Source organism: Bos indicus, chromosome 9, assembly GCF_029378745.1.
Source record: "Bos indicus isolate NIAB-ARS_2022 breed Sahiwal x Tharparkar chromosome 9, NIAB-ARS_B.indTharparkar_mat_pri_1.0, whole genome shotgun sequence".
NCBI classification, from domain to species: domain Eukaryota; kingdom Metazoa; phylum Chordata; class Mammalia; order Artiodactyla; family Bovidae; genus Bos; species Bos indicus.
In genome coordinates, this window is record NC_091768.1 from 84,714,235 (window position 1) to 84,741,299 (window position 27,065).

At 36.7% G+C, this 27,065-nt stretch overlaps 1 protein-coding gene across 7 annotated transcripts in view; it reads left to right on the forward strand.

The window, feature by feature from the left end:
* The window catches only part of STXBP5 (syntaxin binding protein 5), a 155,467-nt gene that overhangs the window by 70,126 nt on the left and 58,276 nt on the right, over nucleotides 1-27,065 (forward strand). For all 7 annotated transcript variants that reach the window (XM_019967557.2, XM_070796321.1, XM_019967558.2 and 4 more), the window contains 8 exons: nucleotides 491-569; nucleotides 20,557-20,711; nucleotides 21,900-21,972; nucleotides 23,670-23,817; nucleotides 24,021-24,088; nucleotides 24,363-24,403; nucleotides 25,252-25,472; nucleotides 25,962-26,140. In XM_019967557.2, the coding sequence (XP_019823116.2) occupies nucleotides 491-569; nucleotides 20,557-20,711; nucleotides 21,900-21,972; nucleotides 23,670-23,817; nucleotides 24,021-24,088; nucleotides 24,363-24,403; nucleotides 25,252-25,472; nucleotides 25,962-26,140 (964 nt within the window). The remainder of the gene's footprint in view (nucleotides 1-490; nucleotides 570-20,556; nucleotides 20,712-21,899; nucleotides 21,973-23,669; nucleotides 23,818-24,020; nucleotides 24,089-24,362; nucleotides 24,404-25,251; nucleotides 25,473-25,961; nucleotides 26,141-27,065) is intronic.

Sequence of the window (27,065 nt, forward strand, 5' to 3'; positions counted from 1 at the left end):
ATTGGTTTATTTTAGCAGTTTCTTGGACATTACAATGGATGGATTTTACTTTAACAGAGTAAATATAATTGACTTTATTAGCAGAAGGATTAATTTTGCAGCCTGTCTCTTTGGGTGAAAATATGATTTAGACTTATTTTCCTCAAATAAGCTATATTACAACTTGAATTCATTTAGCAAATAGAAATCCTATTTTCCGTATCTTTAAAACACTGCAAAGAATAAATTTCTCATACTAGAATGTTGTCACAAATGTTGTTGACAAGTTATTCATTTTATTTACTTTTTAGCACTAAAAAGTAAACACTTCACTGGATTTCAAACACTAAATTGATCATTTAAAATATCTTATTTTGTATTAAATACTTTCAAAATTACTTTAAAATATTTCATGGTGGATTTCATTATATTTCATTTTATAAACTATCAATGTATAAGAATTTAGAGTAACTTAGAATTTTAGAATTTAATGCAGAAAACTATATTTTAGGAAAACAGTTAAAGGATGGGAAGAAGCCAGAACCATGCAAACCTATCCTCAAGGTGGAATTCAAAACGACTAGATCTGGGTAAGATTTTATTTCATTGACAATATTCACTGTATACAATGACTAAAATAGCACTGAAGACTGTCATTACTTTTAAAAACCTACTTTACAATGGTCCAGTGAGTTTTTAAATTTTATTCTTGCTTTATTTAACAAAATAACTAAAATTGGTAATTTCAGGATAAACTATTTCACGTATTCTCTGTCTTTAGTAGTTTTACAATATATCTTGGAAAGCTTGAATTACTTTTCTTGTCAAACTTCATATGTTCTCTTAGTCTTCAATAACTGTTTATTCACTAGTGAAAATTGTGGAATAAGCAATGAAGACAAAAACTGAAAATTTAACCTGTTAATATGTGTTATGTGTTAACATATATGCAATATGTGTTAATTATGAAAGTTATATGTATTCTTCACAAATTAAATCTTATTTTAAGAATATTTGGCAATTTCAATAACAAGTACAGCTGGATACTAAAGGAAGAGTGTCAGTTGTATTTGAATAGATTAATTGACACTGTGACTCGGGTAAGATTTATATGGTTTTTACAGTTTACATATCTTACAGATAGTTTTTTGTATATCTGTGTATGTGCATGCTCAGTCTGTCTGACTCTTTGTGACCCCATGGACTGTAGCCCTACAGACTCATCTGTCCATGGAATTTTCCAGGATACTGGAGTGAAATACTGCCACTTTTACAGGGTACTGCCAGGGAATTGTCCTCCAGGGATCTTCCCAACTCAGGGATCAAACCTGCCAAATGTTATATTTTAAAATATAATAATGAAAACAAATAAACATTTCTTTGAAAATTCTAACCTCTAAAGGAGACCCTTTATGTTCAAGTTTTCTAGGAAAAGTGTATGGTTTTATTTACTAGAACTGTGTAAGAGAGTGAATTTAGGTAGTGTATATAGTGCAGTGGTTCTCAAACTGTGACCCCTGGAGCAATAGGGAGCCGTAGTATTGGATGCTAAGTCACGTCAGTCGTGTCCGACTCTGTGTGACCCCATAGATGGCAGCCCACCAGGTTCCCCCGTCCCTGAGATTTTCCAGGCAAGAACGGTGGAGTGGGTTGCCATTGCCTTCTCCAGTCGTGGATGAGAACTCATTAGAAATGTACATTCTCGCAGTTCACCCCAGATCTCTGAATCACAAAGTCTGTGTTGTATGGGTGGAGCACCGCAGTCGGTGTGGGTGGAGCCCGGCAGTTGGTTCTCACTAGACCTGCAGGATACACACTTAAATTTAGAACCACTGGGACATTTTTTTCATATGCCAGTTTAGAACCACTGGTTATTATAACTGGCTTGCTTTTCTTTTTAATCTCTTCTTTTCTCAGTCTAATTCTAGTCAACCTTTTTTATCGAGAGTTCAGTTCAGTCACTCAGTCGTGTCCGACTCTTAGCGACCCCATGGACTGCAGCACGTGAGGCTTCCCTGTCCATCACCAACGCCCAGAGTTTACTCAGACTCATATCCGTCTAGTCGTTGATGCCATCCAACCATCTCATCCTGTCACCCCCTTCTCCTCCTGCCCTCAATCTTTCCGAGCAACAAGGACGTTTCAAATGAGTCAGTTCTTTGCATCAGGTGGCCAGAGTATTGGAATTTCAGCTTCAACATCTGTCCTTCCAATGAATATTCAGGACTGATCTCCTTTAGGATGGACTGGTTGGATCTCCTTGCAGTCCAAGGGACTCTCAAGAGTCTTCTCCAACACCACAGTTCAAAAGCGTCAATTCTTCAGTGCTCAGCTTTCTTTATAGTACAACTCTAACATCCATACATGACTACTGGAAAAACCATAGCTTTGACTAGATGGACCTTTGTCGACAAAATGTCTCTGCTTTTTAATATGCTGTCTAGGTTGGTCATAGCTTTCCTTCCAAGGAGCAAGCGTCTTTTAATTTCATAGCTGCAGTCACCATCTGCGGTGATTTTGGAGCCCAAAAAAGTAAAGTCTGTCACTGTTTCCATTGTTTCCCCATCTATTTGCCATGAAGTGATGGGACTAGTTGCCATGATCTTAGTTTTCTGAACATTGAGTTTTAAGCCAGCTTTTTCACTCTCCTCTTTTACTTTCATCGAGAGGCTCTTTAGTTCTTCTTCGCTTTCTGCCATAAGGGTGTTGTCATGTGCATATCTGAGGTTATTGATATTTCTCCTGGCAATCTTGATTCCATCTTGTGCTTCTTCCAGCCCAGCATTTCTCATGATGTACTCTGCATATAAGTTAAATAAGCAGGGTGACAATATACAGCCTTGACATACTCCTTTCCCAATTTGAAACAAGTTTGTTCTTCCATGTCCGGTTCTAACTGTGGCTTCTTGACCTGCATACAGATTTCTAGGAGTCAGGTCAGGTGATCTGGTATTCCCGTCTCTTGAAGAATGTTCCACAGTTGGTTGTGATCCACACAGTCAAAGGCTTTGGCGTAGTCAATAAAGCAGAAATAGATGCTTTTCTGGAACTCTTGCTTTTTTGATGATCCAGCAGATGTTGGCAATTTGATCTCTGGTTCCTCTGCCTTTTCTAAATCCAGCTTGAACATCTGGAAGTTCACGGTTAACGTACTGTAGAAGCCTGGCTTAGAAAATTTTGAGTATTACTTTGCTAGTGTGTGAGATGAGTGCAATTGTGCGGTAGTTTGAGCATTCTTTGACATTGCCTCTCTTTGGGATTGGAATGAAAACTGACCTTTTCCAGTCCTGTGACCCCTGCTGAGTTTTCCAAATTTGCTGGCATATTGAGTGCAGCACTTTCACAGCATTATCTTTTAGAATTTGAAATAGCTCAACTGGAATTCCATCACCTCCACTAGCTTCATTCATAGTGATGCTTCCTCAGGCCCACTTGACTTCGCATTCTAGGATGCCTGGCTCTAGGTCAGTGATCACACCATCGTGGTTATCCCGGTCATGAAGATCTTTTTTGGATAGTTCTCCTATGTATTCTTGCCACCTCTTCTTAATATCTACTTCTTATGTTAGGTCCATACCATTCCTGTCCTTTATTGTGCCCATCTTTGCATGACATGTTCCTTTGGTATCTCTCAGTTTCTTGAACAGATCTCTAGTCTTTCCCATTCTATTGTTTTCCTCTTTTTCTTTGCATTTTCTCAGAGTAGGATGAAGAATCTTAAGATTGCTGTTATTTCTCCTTGATCCTCTTCAGCCTTCCTCTGGGACCCAGAACATGTATTGTGCTCAGACAAAAGGTTGAGTGACCTCCAAGAGGAATAGCATCTGTTTCATTAACTCTGGCATCCCTCACTGTTTGACCTTTGGCACTGAGTTCTTTGACTTCTTTATGCTGGTTTCTTCATTTAAGACATAGGTGAGATAATAGGTAAAAAGTTTGTTGTAATGAATTGAGTGAGATGATCATGTTTTCAAAACAGTGCCTGGTACATTATAAACTTTCTATGAGGGGTTGCCCTTATATTTTTGGGAAACCTCCTACTACCAGCTGCCTTTTTTTTTTTTTTTTTTGCTGTATTTGTCTTGTGGCAAAAGTACATGAGTAGATAACATGACAGCAAAGGAGGGTGGGGTGGGTGGGGAACCAGGAAGAAAAAAAACAACCCTGGGCTTGTAATACAACGTAAAATGAATTGTCTAAACATTTAAACTAACAGTGCTGCTTGTTCTCTGAATTATCTAATCATGTTAACAACTGTGGTTTGGCAACAGAGGCAGACATCCTGGGAAGATTTTTCTCTTTGTGTGTTCTACCTGTTCCCATGTTCATTCCTATATATTGGGAGTATTTGTAAGTTGCTGATTTCTTCAGGGTGGCAGGGATAATTCTCCTTTCTTCGGATCACAAACGTAAAGCAGTCTGACTCTTTTATATGCATTCATGGTGGTGGTTTTGTCGCTAAGTCATGTCTAACTCTTTGCAACCCCATGGATTTTACCTCTTTAACCTCCTCTGTCCATGGGATTTCCCAGGCATGAATACAGGAGTGGTTGCCCTTTCCTTCTCCGAGGAATCTTCCCAACCCAGGGATCAAGCTCAGGTCTCAGGCATTACAGGTGCCACCAGTGTGCATTTGTAGGTGCTGTTAATACAAGATAAATGAATAGGCTAGCCATCTGGTAACAGTTCTCTCCAGCTTTCCAGTATCTTTTTCCACCTGGGATAAAATTTTCAGTAAATTAAATGAACTCTTTCTTTAACTCCATGACTCGTTTCCTTGTGATAGCTCCCCAGAACTGCAGTATGTACCCAACATTGAGAACTGCTGCACCAAGAGAAGGCTCACCTCCTTTAAGCCAGCTGGGCAGCACTCAGCCTTTCCTGTTCCGGGCAAGTGTGTTGGGCAGGTGCCCACAGAATATGTTCTGTCAGTTTATGTTGGAAAATCACCAGATTTTGTTAGAAGGGCTGTCCTCCCCTGCTCAGGATCTACCACGTCATCTTCTCTTTACCTGGAAATAATTCGAGGCCAAAAGATTGCCAAATATCCTCTGTAACTCTGCATAGATGTCACTGCTTTTCAGGCTGTCTTGACCATGCGTACTGGATCATGTCTGCTGGTAATTACTCTCAAAGCATGCTGTATTTTTTCCTTTCTAAAACTTATATCTGTCATTAGTAATGAAATTATTTACTTAACACATGCCTTTCCCGTTAAATATTCAGCCTGATGAAAACACAGGACATACCTGTCTCACTTTTAATTGTCCAGGCACAGCACTATTGAACATAAAGAAGATAGACAGGTGTATAGGAAAGTGCAGCCATGAAGAATTAGCATTACCTATTAACGATAAGAGCTAGCTGTTACTTTTAAAGATAAACTCTGACAAAAAGATGAGTCAAGATGTTGTGTGCCTTTTATTTTCTAGTAAAGCATAAATTACTCTAGGAGAGACAAGATTTTCCCCTTATGTAGAGAACAGTGACAATTTAATTAATACAACATTTTAATAGCACTTTTATTAAAGACATGCAGCTATTCTTTACACGTGCTGTGCTTTTAATTGCTCAGTTGTGTCCAACTCTTTGTGACCCCGTGGACTGTAGCTTTCCAGGCTCCTGTGTCCATGGGAATTCTCCAGCAGAAATACTGGAGTGGGTTGCCATGCCCACCTCCAAGGGACCTTCCCAACCTAGGGATCAAACCTAGGTCTCCCACATTGGGGTGGATTCTTTACCGTCTGAACCATGGCCCTTGACCAGTTCTTAATAAAATTTCACAAAGTAAATGTTAAGTCAATTCTGTTGAAGTTATTTCTTTGAAAATCTAATGTGACTCAGGTGTGAAGTCGTGCAGCCATTGGTGCTTGACCAGTGAGTGTGAGTGAGCAAGCTCTTGAGCCAGACCTCCTGGGTCTGAATCCAGCCTCGGCTCTCCACTGGTGTGCAGTCATCAGCTAGGCTTCCTGTGCTTGTTCTGTCTCTATAAGATGGGAATAATGGTAGTATGTACGTCAGAATTGTTGTGAAGGTTAGAGACTTCCCTGACAACAGAGTGGTTAGTACTTTGCCTGCCAAAGCAAGGCGTGTGGATTCAACCCCTGGTCAAGGAGCTAAGGTCACGCATGCGTTGTGGCCGAAAAAGCAAAACATAAAACAGAAGCAATATTGTGACAAATCAATAAGTAGTTTAAAAATAATTAAAATAAATTTTTAAAAATGTTATGAAGACTGAACAATATATATAAAGCACCATTCATAGTACCACCAGGTTGCAGGGAAGCTTCTCTTGTTAGGGAACCTAAAAGTGAATATTACCACAGTCAAATATGGCAGTTACATTTGGAGAAGCACATCTAAGAGATTCATTGAATCCCTTTTGTCATAACACATACTATGACCAGCTTTTGTGTACAGGGACAGAGAGTAAATACTTTAGGCTTTACAAATTGTTTGGGTCTCTTGCAGTTATTCAGCTCTGCCACCGTAGTCCCAAAGCAGCTGTGGACACTCATGAATGAATGAATGAAAAAGTCTTACAGTAAAACTTCACAGACTTGAAAATTTGAATTTTCACAAAATTGAAATTTTTCACATAATTTTCACAAAATATCATTATTATTTTGTGTGATTTTTTTTCAACTTTTTAAAAACATAAAAACCATTCTTAGTTTGCAGGCCATACAAAAACAGGCCGTGGGCCATGGTTTGATGACCCTTCATAAGCACACATGCATACACATGATATATTTGTTAACCTTTAAGGAAAAGTTGGGATTTTGTGTTTGATTATTCCCTTACTGTATTCCTCACTCCCATTCCTGGTGCCAGAACATGTTTTCAAGTAGTTTTGTAGATACGGTGATTTAATTTACTGAGTGTGCTAAAAGCTATAGGTAGATTATCTATAGAATATAAAAGACCAGATTACAATAAAAACTCAGGATATGCTGGTGATATTCTGGTTCTAAAAATATCTAAAGATATATTTCAGTAACTCCCACAAACTTGATACCACTGAGTCCTACTGCTAACAAGGCTGTGTTTCTGCTAAGAGAATCCTAACTTTGAGAAGTCCCAAACTCCTTGTACATGAAGTAATTTCTCCAGAACATGGGCTCACTTTTTGTGATTTTTAATCCTTCCAAACTTTTTTGGGGGGGCTGGAAATTGATTTTATTATTAATAAGTCACATGATACAAAAGGATAAGGATATTCAAGTGGAACTAAGGCACAGTGGAGGCATAGACAACTGGAAAAAGAGGCTGCAGAATCAAAACAAGCAATTTGTCTACACACACACATACACCCCGCACACCCCTCACGCCCTCAGCCATCAGATAAGAATCCACCTAACACTAAAACAGTGAGTGGGACCAGATAATCTGAGGTCTGGGAGCCAGTGAGGACTCTAGGAGAGATTAGGTTGTTCTTAAATAACTACATCTATTAACACTCATACTGGGCTTACTATGTGTGTGCTGCCCAACACTGTTCTAAGTGCTTTACACATATGTATTTAATCTCAGCAACTACCCTGTGAGGTAGGTATTATCTTACAGATGAGGAAACTGAAGCAGAGAGGTTAAGTAACTCACCCAAAATCATAGCTGAAAGAACCCAGAATTAAGTCTGTACTCTTAACTGTACTCGACTGCTGCCTACTCTGCATTAATGGCCAACCCCGACAATCATGCTTTACAGATAGATTGAACACTGAGAACAGTGTTTTGGGATCCAGGTTTCGTAATAGTCTTTCAGTTCAGTACAGTCGCTCAGTTGTGTCCAACTCTTTGTGACCCCATGAACCACAGCACGCCAGGCCACCGTGTCCATCACCAACTCCCAGAGTTCACCCAAACCCATGTCCATTGAATCAGTGATGCCATCTAACCATCTCATCTTCTGTTGTCCCCTTCTCCTCCTTCCCGCAATCTTTCCCAGCATCAGGGTCTTCTCAAATGAGTCAGCTCTTCGCATCAGGTGACCAAAGTACTGGAGTGTCAGCTTCAACATCAGTCCTACAAATGAACAGCCAGGACTGATATCTCCTTTAGAATGTACTGGTAGGATCTCCTTGCAGTCCAAAGAACTCTCAAGAGTCTTCTCCAGCACCCCAGTTCAAAAGCATCAATTCTTTGGTGCTCAGCTGTCTTTATAGTCCAACTCTCACATCCATACATGACCACTGGAAAAACCATAGTCTTGATTAGACGGACCTTTGTTGACAAAGTAATGTCTCTGCTTTTCAATATGCTGTCTAGGTTGGTCATAACTTTCCTTCCAAGGAGTAAGCGTCTTTTAATTTTCATGGCTGCAGTCACCATGTGCAGTGATTTGGGAACCCAGAAAAATAAAGTCAACCACTGTTTCCACTGATTGCCCATCTATTTGCCACGACATGATGGGACTGGATGCCATGATCTTAGTTTTCTGAATGTTGAGCTTTAAGCCAACTTCTTCACTCTCTTCTTTCACTTTCATCAAGAGGCTCTTTAGTTCTTCTTCACTTTCTGCCATAAGGGTGGTGTCATCTACATATCTGAGGTTATTGATATTTCTCCTGGCAATCTTGATTCCAGCTTGTACTTCTTCCAGCCCAGCATTTCTCATGATGTACTCTGCATAGAAGTTAAATAAGCAGGGTGACAATATACAGCGTTGACGTACTCCTTTTCCTATTTGGAACCAGTCTGTTGTTCCACGTCCAGTTCTAACTGTTGTTTCCTGACCAGCATATAGTTTTCTCAAGAGGCAAGTCAGGTGGTCTGGTATTCCCATCTCTTTCAGAATTTTCCACAGTTTATTGTGATCCACACAGTCAAAGGCTTTAGTGAAGTCAATGAAGCAGAAGTCTTAACAATTCTTATATGCTTACTTGAGATAAAAATAGCATCTTAGATCTTACTGTTTTCAATACCCTTACTTAGATGGCTTGGCTTTCGAGCACCAAGAAGAAAAGAATTAGTAGATACAGTGAACATTTCTTACTTGCTTACTGTGTGTCAGATATTCTCCTGTGCAATTTGAATGTATTATCTTTCATAATTCTCCTAGCAGTACTATGACTTGGGTGCTTTTATTGTCTGCATTTAGGATTATAGATAATGAGCCATGGAAAGCTTAACTGGCTTGACCCATGAAGTAATAGAGCCAATTTTGAGCCCAGGTTGACCCCAGAGCTGGAGCTCTTAATCAGTTTACTGGACATGCTCACAGATAGCCTGGGTTAGGATTGGATTATACTAATCACTCATAAGTCACTCAGTTCACCAAGAACTGCATTCTTTTTTATATTTGCTAGCTTATCAGATTGTCTTTTTAAATTTAGTATTAAATCATACTTGGTACACATAATCACACTAATGCGAGCTGAGGAATCTGTCTGTGCCTCTTAGCCTGGATAACTTAATGCAACTAACCCTAGCTACTCATGACCAGAGAGCTTTGTAGGTTGCTTTCAGGCTGCAGATTTAATTCTAACCTGATGATACCCACTGTTTTTTATAGTATCCATGCATGATCATAGCACTTGGTCATAGACCCACATTGTGGAAAATTCCACAAGCAGATTTATATTTAATTGTACCTAATGGGAAAAGACCTTTCTGAATCCACGGACTCTTAAAATTTCAAGTGTCTCATCAGATAACCTTCCCTATTTACTTGTTATTTTTACAAGTAAAGTTTCAATCAAGTCAGCAAGTTTTAATCTCAGATTGGCTGATTTTCATCTTATCACTGTCTTCAGAGACATTCTTATGACCCACTGCAGATTTATCTATATTATTTTCATTCTCTCAAAAGTAAAACATTCTCTCCCAGTCTTACTCTTTAAACCTCATACCTAACTAGTATAAGTTATTATTCACTTTCTTGCTTATAACATAACTTTTGACTTGCAGTGCCTTAACCTTATTGTATAATCCTGTGTAGCTAGAACACTGAGACTGCTGGATTGATAGCTGTTTCTTCTGACATCAGAACACTTCATTTAGTAGCTATATAAGTATATGCTCAAGATTAGGTTTTGTCCATGGCATCTATCAATTTAAAGTACTAAGATTTTTCTATTTTTAAGCATCTTTATTAATATTTAATTTATTACAGCTAAATTAAATATTATATCCATATTTAATTAAGTCTACTGATATCCAAATCCATTTTCTGTCATTAGCAAATTTTACTTGTTAACTTTCTTGGAAAGGAGATGTGTTATCAAGCCTTCAAAGTATATTTAACCAGTGGCAGTTGCTAAAAAGGAGGTGGTGTTGCTTCCGTCTGAAACAGAGCAGCATATACAGGATGCTTCCCTGACAGCTCAGAACCCTGTAGCACCAGCGCTCCCAGCACCGGTGTTTTACCTTGAAAGACGCTAAAATAAAATAGAAATGAAAACTAGCAGACTCCAAACAGGGGGAATGGAAATTTAGGATAATCATAATCCTGAAGTGTTTCTAGGAAAGAGTAAGCAAGCACTGTTTACTTCTGTAGAAAGATAACAGAAGAAAAGTTAGCAGATATATATTGTAGGAAAGATTAACTTGTAAAAAGGCACTTGAATAGTATCATTTCAAACATGAACCAGAATGTAGGGACGTTAAAGAAAAAGAAATGAATGGATTCATAATGGAAAACCCTCATGTAGAACATGTGTTTAGTGAATTCACCAGTAGATATAAGTAGCAATTATGTGTCATCAAGAAGAGTAAGGTGCAGATTCTTTTTTTTTTTTTTTTTTTTTTGAGAGTGGAAAGCAGTATTTATTTATTTTGGCCATAATGCATAACATGTGGGATGTTAGTGATCAAACCAGTGATCAAACCCTTGCTGCTTGCGTCAGGAGTGAGGATTCTTAACCACTGGTCCACCATGGAAGTCCCAAGATGCAGGTTTTTATTTTCATTTTAAATTAGAGAAGACCTCCATATGACTAATGGCAGAAAAGTAAGAGCCTTTGGAATAGGAGACACTGAAGATGAAATATGTTTAGAAGAAGGTTCTAGAGTGGATTTCTCATAATGATTACAAAGTACAGATGGAGAAGATAACCTTCTTTCTTAAATTTTGAAAGCATTTTTATATGATTATGTGATCTGCTGCTGCTGCTGCTAAGTCGCTTCAGTTGTGTCCAACTCTGCGCAACCCCATAGACGGCAGCCTACCAGGCTCCTCCGTCCATGGGATTGTCCAGGCAAGAATACTGGAGTGGGGTGCCATTTCCTTCTCCAGTGCATGAAAGTGAAAAGCGAAAGTGAGGTCGCTCAGTCGTGCCCGACTCTTAGCGACCCCATGGACCGCAGCCTACCAGGCTTCTACGTCCATGAGATTTTCCGGCAAGAGTACTGGAGTGGGGTGCCATCGCCTTCTCCAGATTATGTGATCTATTCTTTTAGAAAACATTTTTGGCATCGGACATGACTTAGCAACTAGACGACGAACAAAACCAAAAATCTTAGAATTATATAGATTTTAGATCTTGAAATGTAACACTGAAGTAGGTGAAGTAGATGATAAGAATAAACAGTGTGGCAGAGGGGAGTGCACAAGTTGAAGAATGGAATGAAACTAGGGAAATTAAAGGATGGAAAAGAAGAATTCTTAGCCCCTGCTACAGTGACTTCCACACATAAAGCACTTAGTAAAATGATAGTTGAATGAATGAAACATAATAATATCATGACTTAATTTGCTTTTTCTTGAGTGATCTAGAAAGCAGAAAAATTTTCAGCATAAGGTACATTTTAGCAGGATATAAGTATACTTTGTATACTTATATACAAAATATAATAACAGATATAGAAATGACATTAAAAATTGGCAAGCTCTTCAGATATTTCACAGGAAAAATGCACTTTTAAAAAGTTTAATTAGTCACGAAAACGTAACTTCATTTAAACCACTGTTATTATCTTATTCTCTGAACTGTTTTTGGAAGTATCTAGATTTTTTTTTTAATTTGTGACATTAAATAAAATCCTAACAAGAGAAGCATAGGACCTGTAATTCCACTATTCTAAAACAATTTTTTTCATGTGTTCATTTTCCCTAAGTCTTTTTTCACATGCATATCCATTTTCACTTAACTTTATTCTTTGAGGATATTGAGTCTGGTATATTTTTGTCCTCTTACTCGATCTAAAGTATCCTAGTTTTACCAATTTTTAAAATTAGTTTCAAAGGCTGTATAGTTTACTCAGACATGCCTCCCTTTTTTCAAACATTTAGTTTTTCACATTATAGATAATAAAGTTATGATATTACTAATATAGTAGTGAACATATTCTCTCATGATACTATAGAGAATTCAACAGATTTTTGTTATTATACTGTTTCTTTACAGTAAATTGCCAGTGATAAAATTTTGAAGATAAAATATTTTTAGGAGCCTTGACAAATAGACACATTTCTTTTTGAAAGAAGTATAAAATATAATAATTTCATAGTCTTATCAATGCAGTATGACTTTGTTTTTTAATTTACTGCCTTAAAATCAGCATTTATGCTTTAGAATTATCTTTAATTCTCTAGCCATAATGTGAACTCCTAAACTAATGATGTTAATGGAAAGGCAGCATGCTGTCATAATTGGGGGTTGAAGTTAAATTTATTTCTATCTGCAGGCAAAGCAGCAATGATTCATAGAAACTTTCCAATTTAATTTTTTGTAAGCATTTGTCCAGCTAAGCTTTTATGTTTTGACAGGGACCAGAAATTATTCATAAACTTGTCTATAGTTTTGTATATGCATTATTTATTAAAATACAAAGTTTTATTTCAAACCTAATCATTTTCAAAATTGTTGCTTATTTGTTATGGCTATTAAGACATTCCCTTCTTATACTGCCTCTAGTTGATTTTATTCTACTTTGCCTACTACTGAAGTTCATTCTGAGCTTTCCTACAGTTTCTTTTAGAGCCATGCTTACTTTTCATGTAAGTTGGTTCTCTGGGTAGTCACTCAGTCGTGTCTAACTCTTTGCAATCCCAGGAGCCTAGCCTGCCAGGCTTCTCTGTCCATGGGGATTCTCCAGACAAGAATTCTGGAGTGAGTTGCCATTTCCTTCTTTAGGGGATCTTCCCAACCCAGGGATCGAACCCAGATCTCCCACATTGCAGATGGATTCTTTACCTTCTGAGCCACCAAGGAAGCCAAAAAAAAAAATTGGTTCTCTAGTGCATTCTTAAAGCCTTATGTATTATTCAAGCTAATCTAAGGGTATATTTCCCATCTTTATTCATCATCCTAATCTGCAATTTTTCCTGTACCTAAAATGACTTCACTGTGATCTGTACATAGATGCAATGTCTTAGTGATAGTTCACTGGTTGTTGTTTTTGTTCAGTTGCTAAGTCGCGTCCAACTCTTTGTGACCCCATGGCATGCAGCAGCATGCCAAGCTTCCCCATCCTTCACTATCTCCCTGAGTTAGCTCAGATTCATATCCATTGAGTCGGTAATGCTATCTAATCATCTCATCCTCTGCTGTCCTCTTTTCCTTTTGCCTTCAATCTTTCCCAGCATGAGGGTCTTTTCAAATGAGTTGACTCTATGCATAAGGTGGCCAAAATATTAGAGTTTCAGATTCAGTGTCAGTCCTTCCAGTGAATATTCAGGACTGATTTCCTTTGGATGGACTGGTTTGATCTCCTTGCAGTCTAAGGGACTCTCAAGTCTTCTCTAGCACCACAATTCAGAAGCATCAATTATTCAACACTCAGCTTTCTTCATGGTCCAACTCTCACATCCATACATGACTACTGGACCTTTGACTATATGGACCTCTGTCAGCAAAGTCATGTCTCTGCTTTTTATTACTCTGTCTAGGTTTTTCATAGCTTTCCTTCCAAGGAGCAAGTGTCTTTTAATTTCATGGCTGCAGTCACCTTTCACAGTGATTTTGGAGCCCACTACTTGGATGTTTATAATATATATTGATACTAGCTTACATAGTTTAGGTTATATTTTCCTAGACGACAACAATAAAATCCCTGTAAGACTGTTTGCAGTAAACGACTTTTTAAATGTTGTTCTATAAATAAGCTTTGAAATTATACTTGTGACACTGTGAACCACATATATGATTCATTTCATCATAATTTAATTCCATATGGCAAAGACAACATTAAAAAGTTTAGATTTCTTTTTGGGAAAAAAAGAAAGTCTAATTGTTACATAGTAAAATTTTTCTATGTATATTGATACAAGAAAAAACCAGAGTGTTACACTGATAAGAATTACTGTTATGTCCTTATAAATCTTATGTATCCTAACGAATCTGTATGTAAAAACTGTAAAATCCACAGCATAAGTTTTGTGGAATTTGTATGGTTAGGATAGGTCTACTAAACTCTGTATCTTTATCTCATTGATTTACCATATGATGCCTACTGTTTTGCTTTCTGTTTAACTTCACACTACAACTGATGCTCTGTCCCAAAAAGCACAGGTGGAGAAATGTTATGTTGCCATTGCATGGCAACTTCATCATACTAGCTTTTATTATCATTATCAGCCTTTATGGGCTACTAGAGAGTTATTGTAATTCTTCTGACGTTTTTATGATTCATGAAATTTTCAGTTCATAGTAGCACTTAAGGAAGTTTTTGCCTCCAATGTGGGAATGGTGTTCTGAGATCCTATTTCCCTTTCATAATTAAGCAAGGACTTTAGAATTCATGGATTTTTCTGCCTTTATCTTTAAATTTGTGGTTTGTGGGCAGTTATTTAAATGAGATTTTCAGATATTAGAGGACCAATGCTAAATAACTCTTAAAAATTCTTAAATGATTAAGGAAGACTTTAAAATTTGACTAGTATAAAGAGAAGTCATTTTCCTCGGTTGCATTAGATCCCCTGGAGGAGGGCATGGCAAACCACTGCAGTATTCTTGCCAGGAAAATCCCCATGGACAGAGGGGCCTGGCATTCTATAGTCTGTGAACTATAGAAGATTGAACATCATCTTCATCATACTAGCAAATTATCTCATTATCATAATGATTTATTCTTATGGTACCCAGGTATTTCTCTGTTCAGTCAAATGATACCCTGATGAAAACTTCTTGTAACTAATCAGTAGTTCTCTTTTTATCAAAGAGTTGTTTTTGTGATCAGCCTCTCTATCCATCCAGGCCCAGCTAAAGAGTTCTGTGGTTTCTGATTGAAGTCTGCAGAGTGTAAGGGGTGTGCACTTACACTCTGCAGACTCTTATTAAGAATCTCTCTATAGTGAGATCCTTAATGACACTAAGTCAAGTAGTGCCAGTCATTAGGAGGCTCAACTATCTGTGCTCCACTACTCAGAGTGTGCCTGTATGAATGAGTCCACTCTGCTAACTGATCTGAGACAAAACAAGTATAGAAGTCAAGAGTAGACTGTAGAAACTTTCATCTCATTTGACATTGCCACAACAGCTACACACACTTTAGTTGTTGTTTTTCTTACAAAAAGTATAGATTTCCAGTGAATTTTAAAATTTTTAAATAGTTCTTGACCACAGATAGTTTGAGCAGCATTGTTTGAGACTGTAACATTATATGATTAGAAATTCATCTCCCAATGTTTTCTTCTTTTATTTTTATTTTGTATTATTTTTTTGCCCATGCCAACCACATGCCAGAATCTTAGTTCCCCCACCAGGGATCAAACCCACATCTTCTTCATTGGAAGCCCCTGGACTGCCAAAGAAGTCCCATTTCCCTGTATTTTCAATTTTATTTTCTTTTTTGCTTCCTGGCCCTTACATTGAAATATTCACATTTTTGAAACCTTTGTTTTTGCTTATTCCATTTTGATTTCTTGGCTCAAAAACTTTGTAGAAGGAATTCAATATTACTTATTGCATGTGCTTCACAATTTGTGTGGTAAGGATAAGGTATTTGTTACCTGGTAGCTTTCAAGAGCTAAGGTACAATTCTCCTCACCAAATGTAAAGTGTTAAACCACTCCAGTATTCTTGCCTGGAAAATCCCATGGACTGAGGATCCTGGCAGGCCCATGGGGTCACAGAGCAGACACAACTGAGCCACTAAGCACAACAGAGCACACACCTCTGAAATAGAATGGCATATCTTCATTCGGAAAAACTTGGGGAATTTGATAAGATTAGTAGTATAAATCAATGGCATATGAGATTACGTATTTAGAACTTAAATTCCAATCTTAAAAATATATAGGAGTAGTGAATAACATAGGTAAGAGTGCTGATTATGCAGGAGTATCAGAACAGCACAGCACTTGTATTTCAAGCTTCTTTAGACAGTGTTTCTCAATGTTGTTCTTGTTGTTTAGCTGTTGTTTAGTTTCTAAGTTGTGTCTGACTCTTTAAGACCTCATGGACTATAACCCACCAGGCTCCTCTGTCCATGGAATTTCCCAGGCAAGATTACTGGAGTAGGTTGCCATTTCCTTCTCCAATCTGACTGGGATGTGGGGCTTCTCCTACAGGAGTCAGTAAGTCAGTAGGTCTAGCACCAGTGAGCAGTAGGTTTAGTGATGTTTACAATGTACGTAACAAAAACATTTGGGGATACCTTGCCTAAGGCCTATGAGTACAGGGATTAAATACCATTCTGTGTCCTGAAGGAGCGCACAATACAAATGGAAAGTAGATAATGAAAATTCGGTGTGGAAATGCTGAAAAGAGGTATGGAGGGTGCTTAGGAACACAGGAAGGGCATCCAACTCAGGAAGAATGGGTCAGGAAAAATATGGAGAAATAGATATTAGCCCAATACAAAATGAGGGACAAGCATATCTCAGGCACTGAACAACCAAACGCTATTGTAAGAATATAAGTTGGAGGTTATTAGGGCCAGAACTCATGTTGATTAAGAAGTTGAAATAGAGAACGGTCAGGTTCTTGAGATCATTATGGTGTAAACAGAATGTGTTTGCAAGATTTGGGGTCATGTCATCTACCACATATTGCTTTACTCAATGTGTTGCAACCATGGTGGCCTTTTAGTTCCTCAGGTAGCCCAAGCTCATTCTAGACTTGAGGTCTTTGCGGTGGTTATTCCTGCAGTCTAAACTGTATATCCTTCTCTTCCAACCCCGAGATCTTTGATTGGCTGGCTCCTCTTCATTCTGATTCCAGTTCACCTGTCATTACTTTAGGGGCCTTTCCTGACTGCTCTGTTCTACAGTAGCCCCTCTAGTCCCTCCCTCACATTCAGCACTCTACCTTGTTCTGTTGTCTTCATACTTGTCACGGTGTGTTAACTGTCCGTCTAGAACAAGCGTGAAAGCACCATTTTAATCTCAGGAGTACAGGTGTTCAAATGAATGGATAGTATTACGGACTGAGTTGAGCAAATTGGTTATACAAATGACTTCTTGAGTAGAAAAAATGAAGAATGCTTAACCTGGAAACACAACTTCAGCCAAATCTATTGTCAAGGCCAGCCTCGGGAACTTAATCAGAGTCAGAAAGCATGTATACTTTCCTAAAGTGTCTAGCCTCTTAAAAATAACAATCAAAATTGTAAAAAGTTCCAACTAATACCTTCCTAACCTGGATACTTTCAAAAGGCAGACTCTTGGATAAAACTTATATTACTTCTAGACCTTATTATGATATCAAAAAAGATAATTTATTTTAAAAAAGATTATCCATATCCACAGTTCACATGTTATCTAGAAATAATCTAGATTCCTAGAACTTTGAATATAATTCCAAGTGTCAGCGAAACTTTTGAATTTTTATAGTTTTACATGCCAAATGTTAAAATATTTAACTCGATTTTATCATTGTATTTAAGACTGGTTTCTTCTGGTGAAATATTTATTTCCTTAATGTTTATGTCTCAAGATTTGGGACATTAAGTTTGTAAGTCAGGTGATTCCTGCCTGGCAAACTGAGGTGATTTTTTTTTTAAATATCCCATAAGATAAGAAAAAATATGCATACACATGCATTTATTGCTGAATTATGGAAACTTTTATTATTATGAAAAAGAATATTACCTTGATACTCCTTGCAAACTATTTCTTATTCATGTACTTTTACCCATAATTTGTTGTTGTTGTTGTTTCTCCTAAATTTACAAAAGAAGTATAGGCATTTACAAGGCAAACATAGTTGCGTTTTGAGGACAAACTTAACATGGTTTAAATAACATCATGACATTTTGTTAAGAGTTTGTCTAATAAACTGATTACCTACCTGTCAGTACCTACTTGGTATCTCCATAGGAATTTTATTCTGTAATGTACCTTAGCATCTTCCTGTTCATAGTTCTTGTATTGATAATTCAAGTTTTATATATATAAAAACAAACTTGTCAGACTTTTTTTGAAATATTACATATTAAATATGTGGCCCATGCCTCTCATTCTATAAAAGTGTAAGTTGTTAGACTCTCCACCCTTTTTAGTATTTTATATTCAGTTGTATGTTGTATTTCAGAATACAAGAGTTAGTTATATTGTTTATTCACTGTATGTAATGAAAAGTAGAAGAAAATTAAATATACTTTCCTGACTACAGTCAATAATCACAGTAAGTCAAGAATTGAGAACAGTGAAAGTATGGATATAGGTCTGTTACCGAAATAGTTTAGTGCTGAAAAATCTAAATGTTAGTAAGCTAGACAATAGTTAACATAACATACATTTTTGTTAATGTACTTATTTAATACCAACAACACACTGTTCTGCATATCAGATCAGATCAGCAGTGAACAAAACAGATAAATACCCTTGCCCTCATGGAGGTCATGTTTTCATGAGGAAAACAATAAGCAAAATAATTAGTTCCATGAATGATAATTTAAAGATAATGATATAATAATAGGTAATTCTTTACACCAGGCACTGAACCCAGTGCTTTGCGTATATTAATTAATTCAGTAATTGAGAATAAATACGCTTGCTTCTTCGAAGAAAAGCTATGACCAACATAGACAGCATATTAAAAAGCAGAGACATTACTTTGCCAACAAAGGTCCATCTAGTCAATGCTATGGTTTTTCTAGTAGTCATACATGGATGTGAGAATTGGACCTAAAGAAAGCTGAGCACTGAAGAATTGATGCTTTTGAACTGTGGTGCTGGAGATGACTTTTGAGAGTCCTTGGACTGCAAGGAGATCCAACCAGTCAATCCTAAAGGAAATCAGTTCTGAATATTCATTGGAAGGACTGATGCTGAAGTTCCAATACTTTGGCCACCTGATGCGAAGAACTGACTCATTGGAAAAGACCCTGATGCTGGGAAAGAATAAAGGCAGTAGGAGAAGGGGATGACAGAGGATGAGATGGTTGGATGGCATCACCAACTCGATGTATATGAGTGTGAGCAAGCTTTGGGAGTTGGTGATGGACAAGGTAGCCTGGCATGCTGCAGTCCATGGGATTGCAAAGAGTCGGACACGACTGAGTGACTGAACTGAAATACTTACCACTCTAGCTGCATGTTATATAGATGCAGAAACTTGGCAAGAAGAGATTAAGCACCTTATGCAAGGTCATGGGGAAAGTAGAGCCAGAGCTGAGATTTAAACAGAGGCAGTGTTGTTCCAGAACTAGCTATGTTTAACATTACATATTATCACATACTACTTGTACTAGGTGTGAGAGGAGGGGGATAGATACACTGGACCTAGAGGAAGCACTATGAAAGTACCTCAAAAATTATAAATGAGGACATTTAAGAAGATCATATAGGAACATTTTAAGTCATCTGCGTGATTCATAAACACAACTCCCCAACAACAAATTGAATGATACATGTGGCAGATCAAGAGCTGATTTCCTTAGAATGCAAAGAACTCTTAGAAAACCGTTAGAAAAGATACTAATCCAATAAAACATGGATGAAAAACATGTGCAGGGAAGTCAAGAAATACACATAGATCAAAGCATATGAAAGGATATTTAGGTATTTTTCTTTTTTCATATTTAAATATGTAGCTTTTAAAAGTAAATCATTACATTTACTAATGATGAATAAGGAGACAAAATTATAGGGCTTATTAGAAGTGTCAAAAGGGCAGTTGATCGATGTGCATGGGAGTTATATTTCTGAGGATACCAGCCAAGCTTCCAGAAGAGAATTAACCACTACAGAAAATGATTTGAGTGACCAGTTTTTCAGTTTTCTCAGGGGGATTTATGGCTAGTACATTCTTGATGCATCTTTGAGAAGCTAATTCATTGCGTACAATGGGTGCCTTAGGGTATTCACATTCTCTCTTAGAATGTCTGTTGAGAAGGTCTGGTTATTAGGATTGAAAATAATGACAGTACATTTAAGAGACTTAACAGGAGAAACCCAGAGAGAATTTTTTGAAAATTGTATAAAGAAGATAAAGGGAAAAAAATACAAGGACCAAAAGGAGATATGAGAGTAGAATGTGGTCAGTGTTCATAGGCACTGTAGATTATTTTTAAGAATTCACCTGGTTTTTACCTATTGCAGTTTAAAAATCTACATGTGAGTAATCAATTAGATGGTGCCTAAAAATGTTAAAATTTAATATTTTATTATTTCTCTAAAAAAGAATTTATGATACAGCAAGAAGATAGACTCCACTATGCTGTTTATAATCCTGTGTATTTTATTTCCAGGGAACCTTTTATTATTTTATCAGGAGGTTTGTCGTATGATACTGTAGGAAGAAGACCTTGCTTAACGGTAATGCACGGGAAAAGTACTGCAGTGCTAGAAATGGACTACTCAATTGTTGACTTTCTGACGCTGTGTGAAACACCATACCCAAATGGTAAGTGTTGTATCTTTAGAATTCAGTCTCTAGGTATGTCTGTTACTCAGAGCAAGACCTCCTTGTTTTCCAAGTAGTTAACTTACCCTGTTGTGCTAATTCTTCTGGGTAAGGAATGCTGCCTTCATAACTTTATACATTTTATTTGAGAAATTTTGTTTAATAAGCTGTGTCTGTTTCATTCTAAATTTTGGTAGTAAGTACCTCTGAAGGATAGACAAAAATGTCCACATTAAGAGCAACTTAAAAATCCTCTAAAAATCTAGTGTGTCAGTTACAGTTTTCCAGAATAACAGAACCAATAGGAGATTTTAAAAGGTGAACGAGAGCAGAAATATGAATTTATTTTAAAGAAATCGTGAAAATGTACTACCAATTTGAAAATTCAGCCAAGAGTTTGATTTGCAGTTTTGAATCTGAATTTTTAAGGCAGGAAACTCAGGCAGATTTCCAAGTTGCCATCTTGAGGCAAATTGCTTTTTTCAGAACACCTCCTGTCTTTGTTCTTCAGGCCTTCAACTGATTGAATGAGACCCACCCAAATTATCTACAATTTTCTACTTTACTCAGAGTCTACTAACTTAAATGTTGCTCACATCTAAAAAATGCCTTCATAGCAACATCTGCACTGGTGTTTGACCAAACAAATGGGCACCATAGCAGAGACAAGCTAACACGTGAAATTAATCACTATCATTGACATGTTATTATTTCAGGGGAAATTTAGCTGGATCTTTTTTACTTTTATTTAAAGCTAATTGAGATATAAATATGTAATGCATTTTATAGTTGATATGCACATAGAAAATACCCAAGAAAGAGTTATAATATTATAATGGTAATCTAGTGGATTTCTATGAGATCCAGTAATGAGAGTTGTTCTTAAGGGTATTCAGATTTAAACTTGAGATATATTATTCATGTACTGTCTTGGACTTTGCAATACCATGGAAGGTACTGAACTTGTCTAACTCATCTTTACAAAACAAATAATTATTTATGGGGTATTATATAGATTTCCCTCATCTAAAACATACTGCCCTTACAGTATATGAAGTACAGTATCAGAATGTTAAATACTTGAGTGAATGGAACAAAATAAAAACCACGCCCACATGTTTTGTTATCTGATTTGCAGCCCTCTTGCATATTTGTAACTATTGTTCATGCCTTGTTTTCCTGTTCCAGATTTTCAGGAACCATATGCTGTGGTTGTTCTACTAGAAAAGGATTTAGTACTAATAGACCTTGCACAAAATGGGTAAGCAATAAAATTTGGTGAACAGTTACTTTAGTATGTGGTGAAGAAAGTGTCTCTTTAGGATACACTATTTCATTTCTTTGAAAATGCTACATTTATATTCATAACCTGGACCCCCTTTTAGAACCACAGATATACATTTCTCATTACCAGCCAAATTTCTCCGTTATGGTACTCATATAGAAATCCAAGTTTAAATCAAAATTTGTTGAATTTCTGAAATTTTTTATGATTCAACCTAATACTTGAATACCCTGAAAGTGAAAATGAAAGTCGCTCAGTCATGTCCAACTCTTTGTGACCCCGTGGACTTGGACTATATGGTCCATGGAATTCTCCAGGCCAGAATACTGGGGAGTGGGTTAGCCTAACCCTTCTCCAGGGGATCTTCCCAACCCAAGGGTCGAACCCAGGGTGAATTCTTTACCAGCTGAACCACAAAGGGAGGCCCAAGAATACTGGAATGGGTAGCCTATCCCTGTTCCCAAGTTCAGTTCCTGGGTTTGGAAGATCCACTGGAGAAAGGAGTAGGCTACCCACTCCAATATTCTTGGGCTTCACCTGTGGCTTAGCTGGTAAAGAATCCGCCCCAGGTTCGGTCCCTGGGTTGGGATTATCTCCTGGAGAAGGGAAAGTCTACCCACTCCAGTATTCTGATCTGGAGAATTCCATGGACTGTAAAGTCCATGGGGTCGCAAAGAGTCAGAGATACATGACTGAGCAACTTTTACTTCACTTCACTTCACCAAACTTGTTACTCTTTTCTTTAAATCCCTTTGGATCTCTGTTTTTTATGTAAAAACAGCTTCTCAGCCTGCTACTCTACATAGAAGGGACTCAGCGTACATTTCCAAGCTGGCACCTGTTCTCTAGGAAAACTGAACAGTGTGTTAAACAAGCATCACACTCCCGTGTCTTTCCTGATGTAGCTCCCAGCAGCTAAAATGTTCCACTTGCGTCACTGACATCAAAAATCCACATAACTTTCAAAGCGGCCTTCTTTTCCTCTGCAAGCTTTTCCTATTCTCTCTTAACCAGATATATCATAACTGACCTGTAGATTCTCACCATAGATCCTGTGCAACTTTTTGTGGTATTTCCAATATTCTGCTTGTTCTAGATTAGATGATAGCATGTTTACTTATAAATTTTTTGAATGGAAGAACATTGTATTATATTAGTTGTATTTCCTGAGAGATAATCGTTAAATATGGTTTTAAATGAGTTTACCCATTCAGTATTTCTGGATTGGGGGCAGTTTTGCCCCTCAAGAGACAATGTCTGTGTAGACATCTATGGTTAGGGAAGGGGTGCTGCTGGCATCTAGTGGTAGAGGACAGGGGTGCTGCTAAATGTCCACAGTGCACAGGACAGCCCCCATAATAAGCTGTCTCATCCAAAATGGAAATGGCACTGAGATAGGAAAACCCGAAAGTGTAAGTGCATGGTATTATTTACCTTACTTTAAGGCATTCCAAAATTCACATCAACTTAGTGTGTGCTAACTGCAGTAATGATTTTTTTTTCTTCTTGAAAACAACAAGACCATGTCAAACAAAGGAATTTAAAAACATTCTCTCTAAATGATAGCCCTAGAATAACCTATTATTAAATAAGTTTAAATATGTTTTTCATTGTTTCATTAATCATAGGTAATGATTCATTAACAAATATTTTTTCTTTTCCTCTTCTTAAAGATATCCTATATTTGAAAATCCCTACCCTTTGAGTATACATGAATCCCCTGTTACATGTTGCGAATATTTTGCTGATTGTCCTGTGGACCTTATTCCTGCACTTTATTCTGTTGGAGCTAGACAGAAACGTCAAGGCTACAGCAAAAAGGTATTGAACATTAATGTTACTCATTACTTTACATTTCAGTATTTTATACTTCTCACCTTGATGTGGTTGATAATGATACCCTTTCTAGAGAAATTAAAAATCCTTTTTGGAAATGAAATGTGTTGTTTACTATTATCATAAATATATTATGAAAATACATGCTATGCTTGGAAATTGCTTTATACAATAATCTTTTCTTATAGGAATGGCCCATTAATGGAGGTAATTGGGGCTTGGGTGCTCAAAGCTACTCAGAAATAATTATTACAGGGTAAGTAAAAGTCTGTTTTCTCCTTAAAAAAATCATTAATAACTAAATATGGTTAGGACTACATGAATATTAATTAGTTGGGCAGGTAGTGCTTTTCTTTATATAGTAACATCATAAGTAATAAGTTATTGTATAGAACCTATGAATTTATCCTAAATTTTACCTTTTTCCTCATTTTGGTAACTGTGTTTAAGTAACAATATATTTAACTTCAAAGAGAAAAATAGTGTAAATTTTTTCGTCAACACATTCTTAATTCATTTGCTTTTCACAGGCATGCTGATGGGTCGATTAAGTTCTGGGATGCTTCTGCGAGTAAGTATTCTGAATATTATTTGTTACATGCTATGCAATATTACTTTTGTGTAATCTGTTTTATAATAATTTCATAGCTAACATTTAATTTGAAATTCAGAGGCTGTAAAGTTAATGCTTGATTTATCAAGTATTTGAGTAGAATTTATAATAGATGAAGATATTTGAAGGATATTAATTAGTAAATCAAGAATAAGTCTCAGCAGAAATACTCAAATCCTTTCTTCAGTATTTTTTCAAACCTTCTCTTCCTAACTCAGAGATAAGAGAAGTGAGAGTATGTTTCAAATCAGCATAAATCTGTTCAATAATTTTAGTGTCTGATTCTAAACTTATATCATGAAAGTTTATGCTCTCTATGTGAATTATATACAGTGGTTACATTAGCAAAAAGGAAAGAATGCTTTGAATGAGTAGTGTACAAACACTATTAATGAAAAAATTAGAATCCAGTTAACTCAGGGTATATTATGTTTGATCATGAAGAAGTGTGTTAGATAATAGTGGTACCTTTCAGAGAGAAAATAATTCTGTAGAGCAAAATATGTGCTTTATTATTTTTATTTACGCTTTTCTTTTTTTATAAAATCTTTTTGTTACTCATTTTTTCAGATAATCTAAATTCATCGTGATGGTGATTTTTTTTTTTTTTAAATGAATACGAGTATACCTTCTTTGGTCGATAAAGTATAGTGAATACATTATATAAAAGAATGTGAGAAATACAGACATAGGAATAAAAATATGATTCAAAAAACAGGCTGTTTTTCTGATGTGGTATGACTGATTAAATATTCCCTTTTATTCTTTTTGTACTAAGATATTTTATCCTTTTTTTTTCTTTTTAGTAACTCTACAAGTATTATATAAACTAAAGACATCTAAAGTATTTGAAAAGTCAAGAAATAAAGATGAGAAGCCAAACACAGACATTGTGGATGAGGATCCATATGCCATTCAGATCATCTCCTGGTGTCCCGAAAGTAGAATGCTGTGCATAGCTGGAGTTTCAGCTCATGTCATTATTTATAGATTCAGCAAACAGGAAGTGATTACAGAAGTCATTCCGGTAGTAGTCTCTTAATTATTTTCAATGTCAAATGTCTGACATTTAAGTTTTCAAATCACTTAGGAGACTATCTGTAGTCATTTTTAAAACACCTCAGTATTTACATTGCATTTACCTTTTGTGAAGAAAAGGCATATTTTTATGTATATCGTTTTACTGAACATTTATTTAAATCTTTAAATGCATTCTGTTTCATTTAAGGAAAGCTAATATAAGTATGAGCCTAATCTAATTTAGTACTAACAGGAGTGCCATAAATCCTAAAATCATAATGTGTATGTGTGAATGTACTTGCACACAAGCACACAATCATTTTTAAAAAGCTGAGTCAGAAGCATTTTTTTCTTTGTGAAATCTTTACCTTATTAACCTCACCAAATTTTTCCTTTAAAAATGTTCTTCCCACTGTAGTGTACATGTGTGTATGTATAAACTGACAAAATGAATAGGAATTGTTAGGAGAGGGTAACCTGTCTTGTTTTACAACAGATGCTTGAAGTTCGATTGTTGTATGAGATAAGTGATGTGGAAACCCCAGAGGGTGAACAGGCACCACCTTTGCCAACACCGGTTGGGAGTGCCAATCCACAGCCCATCCCTCCTCAGTCTCATCCTTCTACCAGTAGCAGTTCATCTGATGGACTTCGGGACAATGTCCCTTGTTTGAAGTAAGTTAAAGAAAAATACAGATGGTTTGGAACTTACCTTTTAATTTAGATAAATTATAAGCATTAGTAAACTTAAGTAATGTTTTCCTGTGACAGAGTAAAATGACATAACCACTTCTCTTTCTGCATTTCACTGTGGTTAATCCAACTCATTTTTTTGTGGCACCAAGAGGAATATGATTGCATTCCATGATTTTATCCTTAAAGTAATATGATTTGATCTCTAAACCCTACTGATGGACCAGCGTGGATTTTTCCTTTGTATCTAGCTCATTCTTCTCAATCCATCATCATTTTTTAGTCTGGGTTTATATGTGGATCAAACATACACGTTGACTGCTTCCTGGCACTCTGAAAATTCTGTTTTTTCAGCCTTTAGAGATATAGTTGTTTGGTAATCATTTTCTTTTTCTGAATCTTCTTTAATATCACAGCATTGTTATGTAAATGCATTTATTGTAGAAATCCAAATTTAATGCATTTTGCTTTTCTATAGGAGTAAATTGGACAAAATTTATTTTTACTTTTATATTATTGAATGGTTAAAATTTTTAAAGCATCAGTTCAGTTCAGTCGCTCAGTCATGTCCAACCCTTTGCAACCACATGGACTGTAGCATGCCAAGCTTTCCTGTCCATCACCAACTCCTGGAGCTTACTCAAAGTCGTATCCATTGAGTTGGTGATGCCATCCAACCATCTCATCCTGAGTCATCCCCTTCTCCTCTTGCCTTCAATCTTTCCCAGCATCAGGGTCTTTTCCAGTGAGTCAGTTCTTCACATCAGGTGGCAAAGTATTAAAGCTTCAGCTTCTGCATCAGTCCTTCAGTGAATATTCAGGACTGATTTCCTTTAGGATTGACTGGTTGGATCTCCTTGCAGTACAAGGGACTCTCAAGCGTATTCTCCAACACCACAGTTCAAAA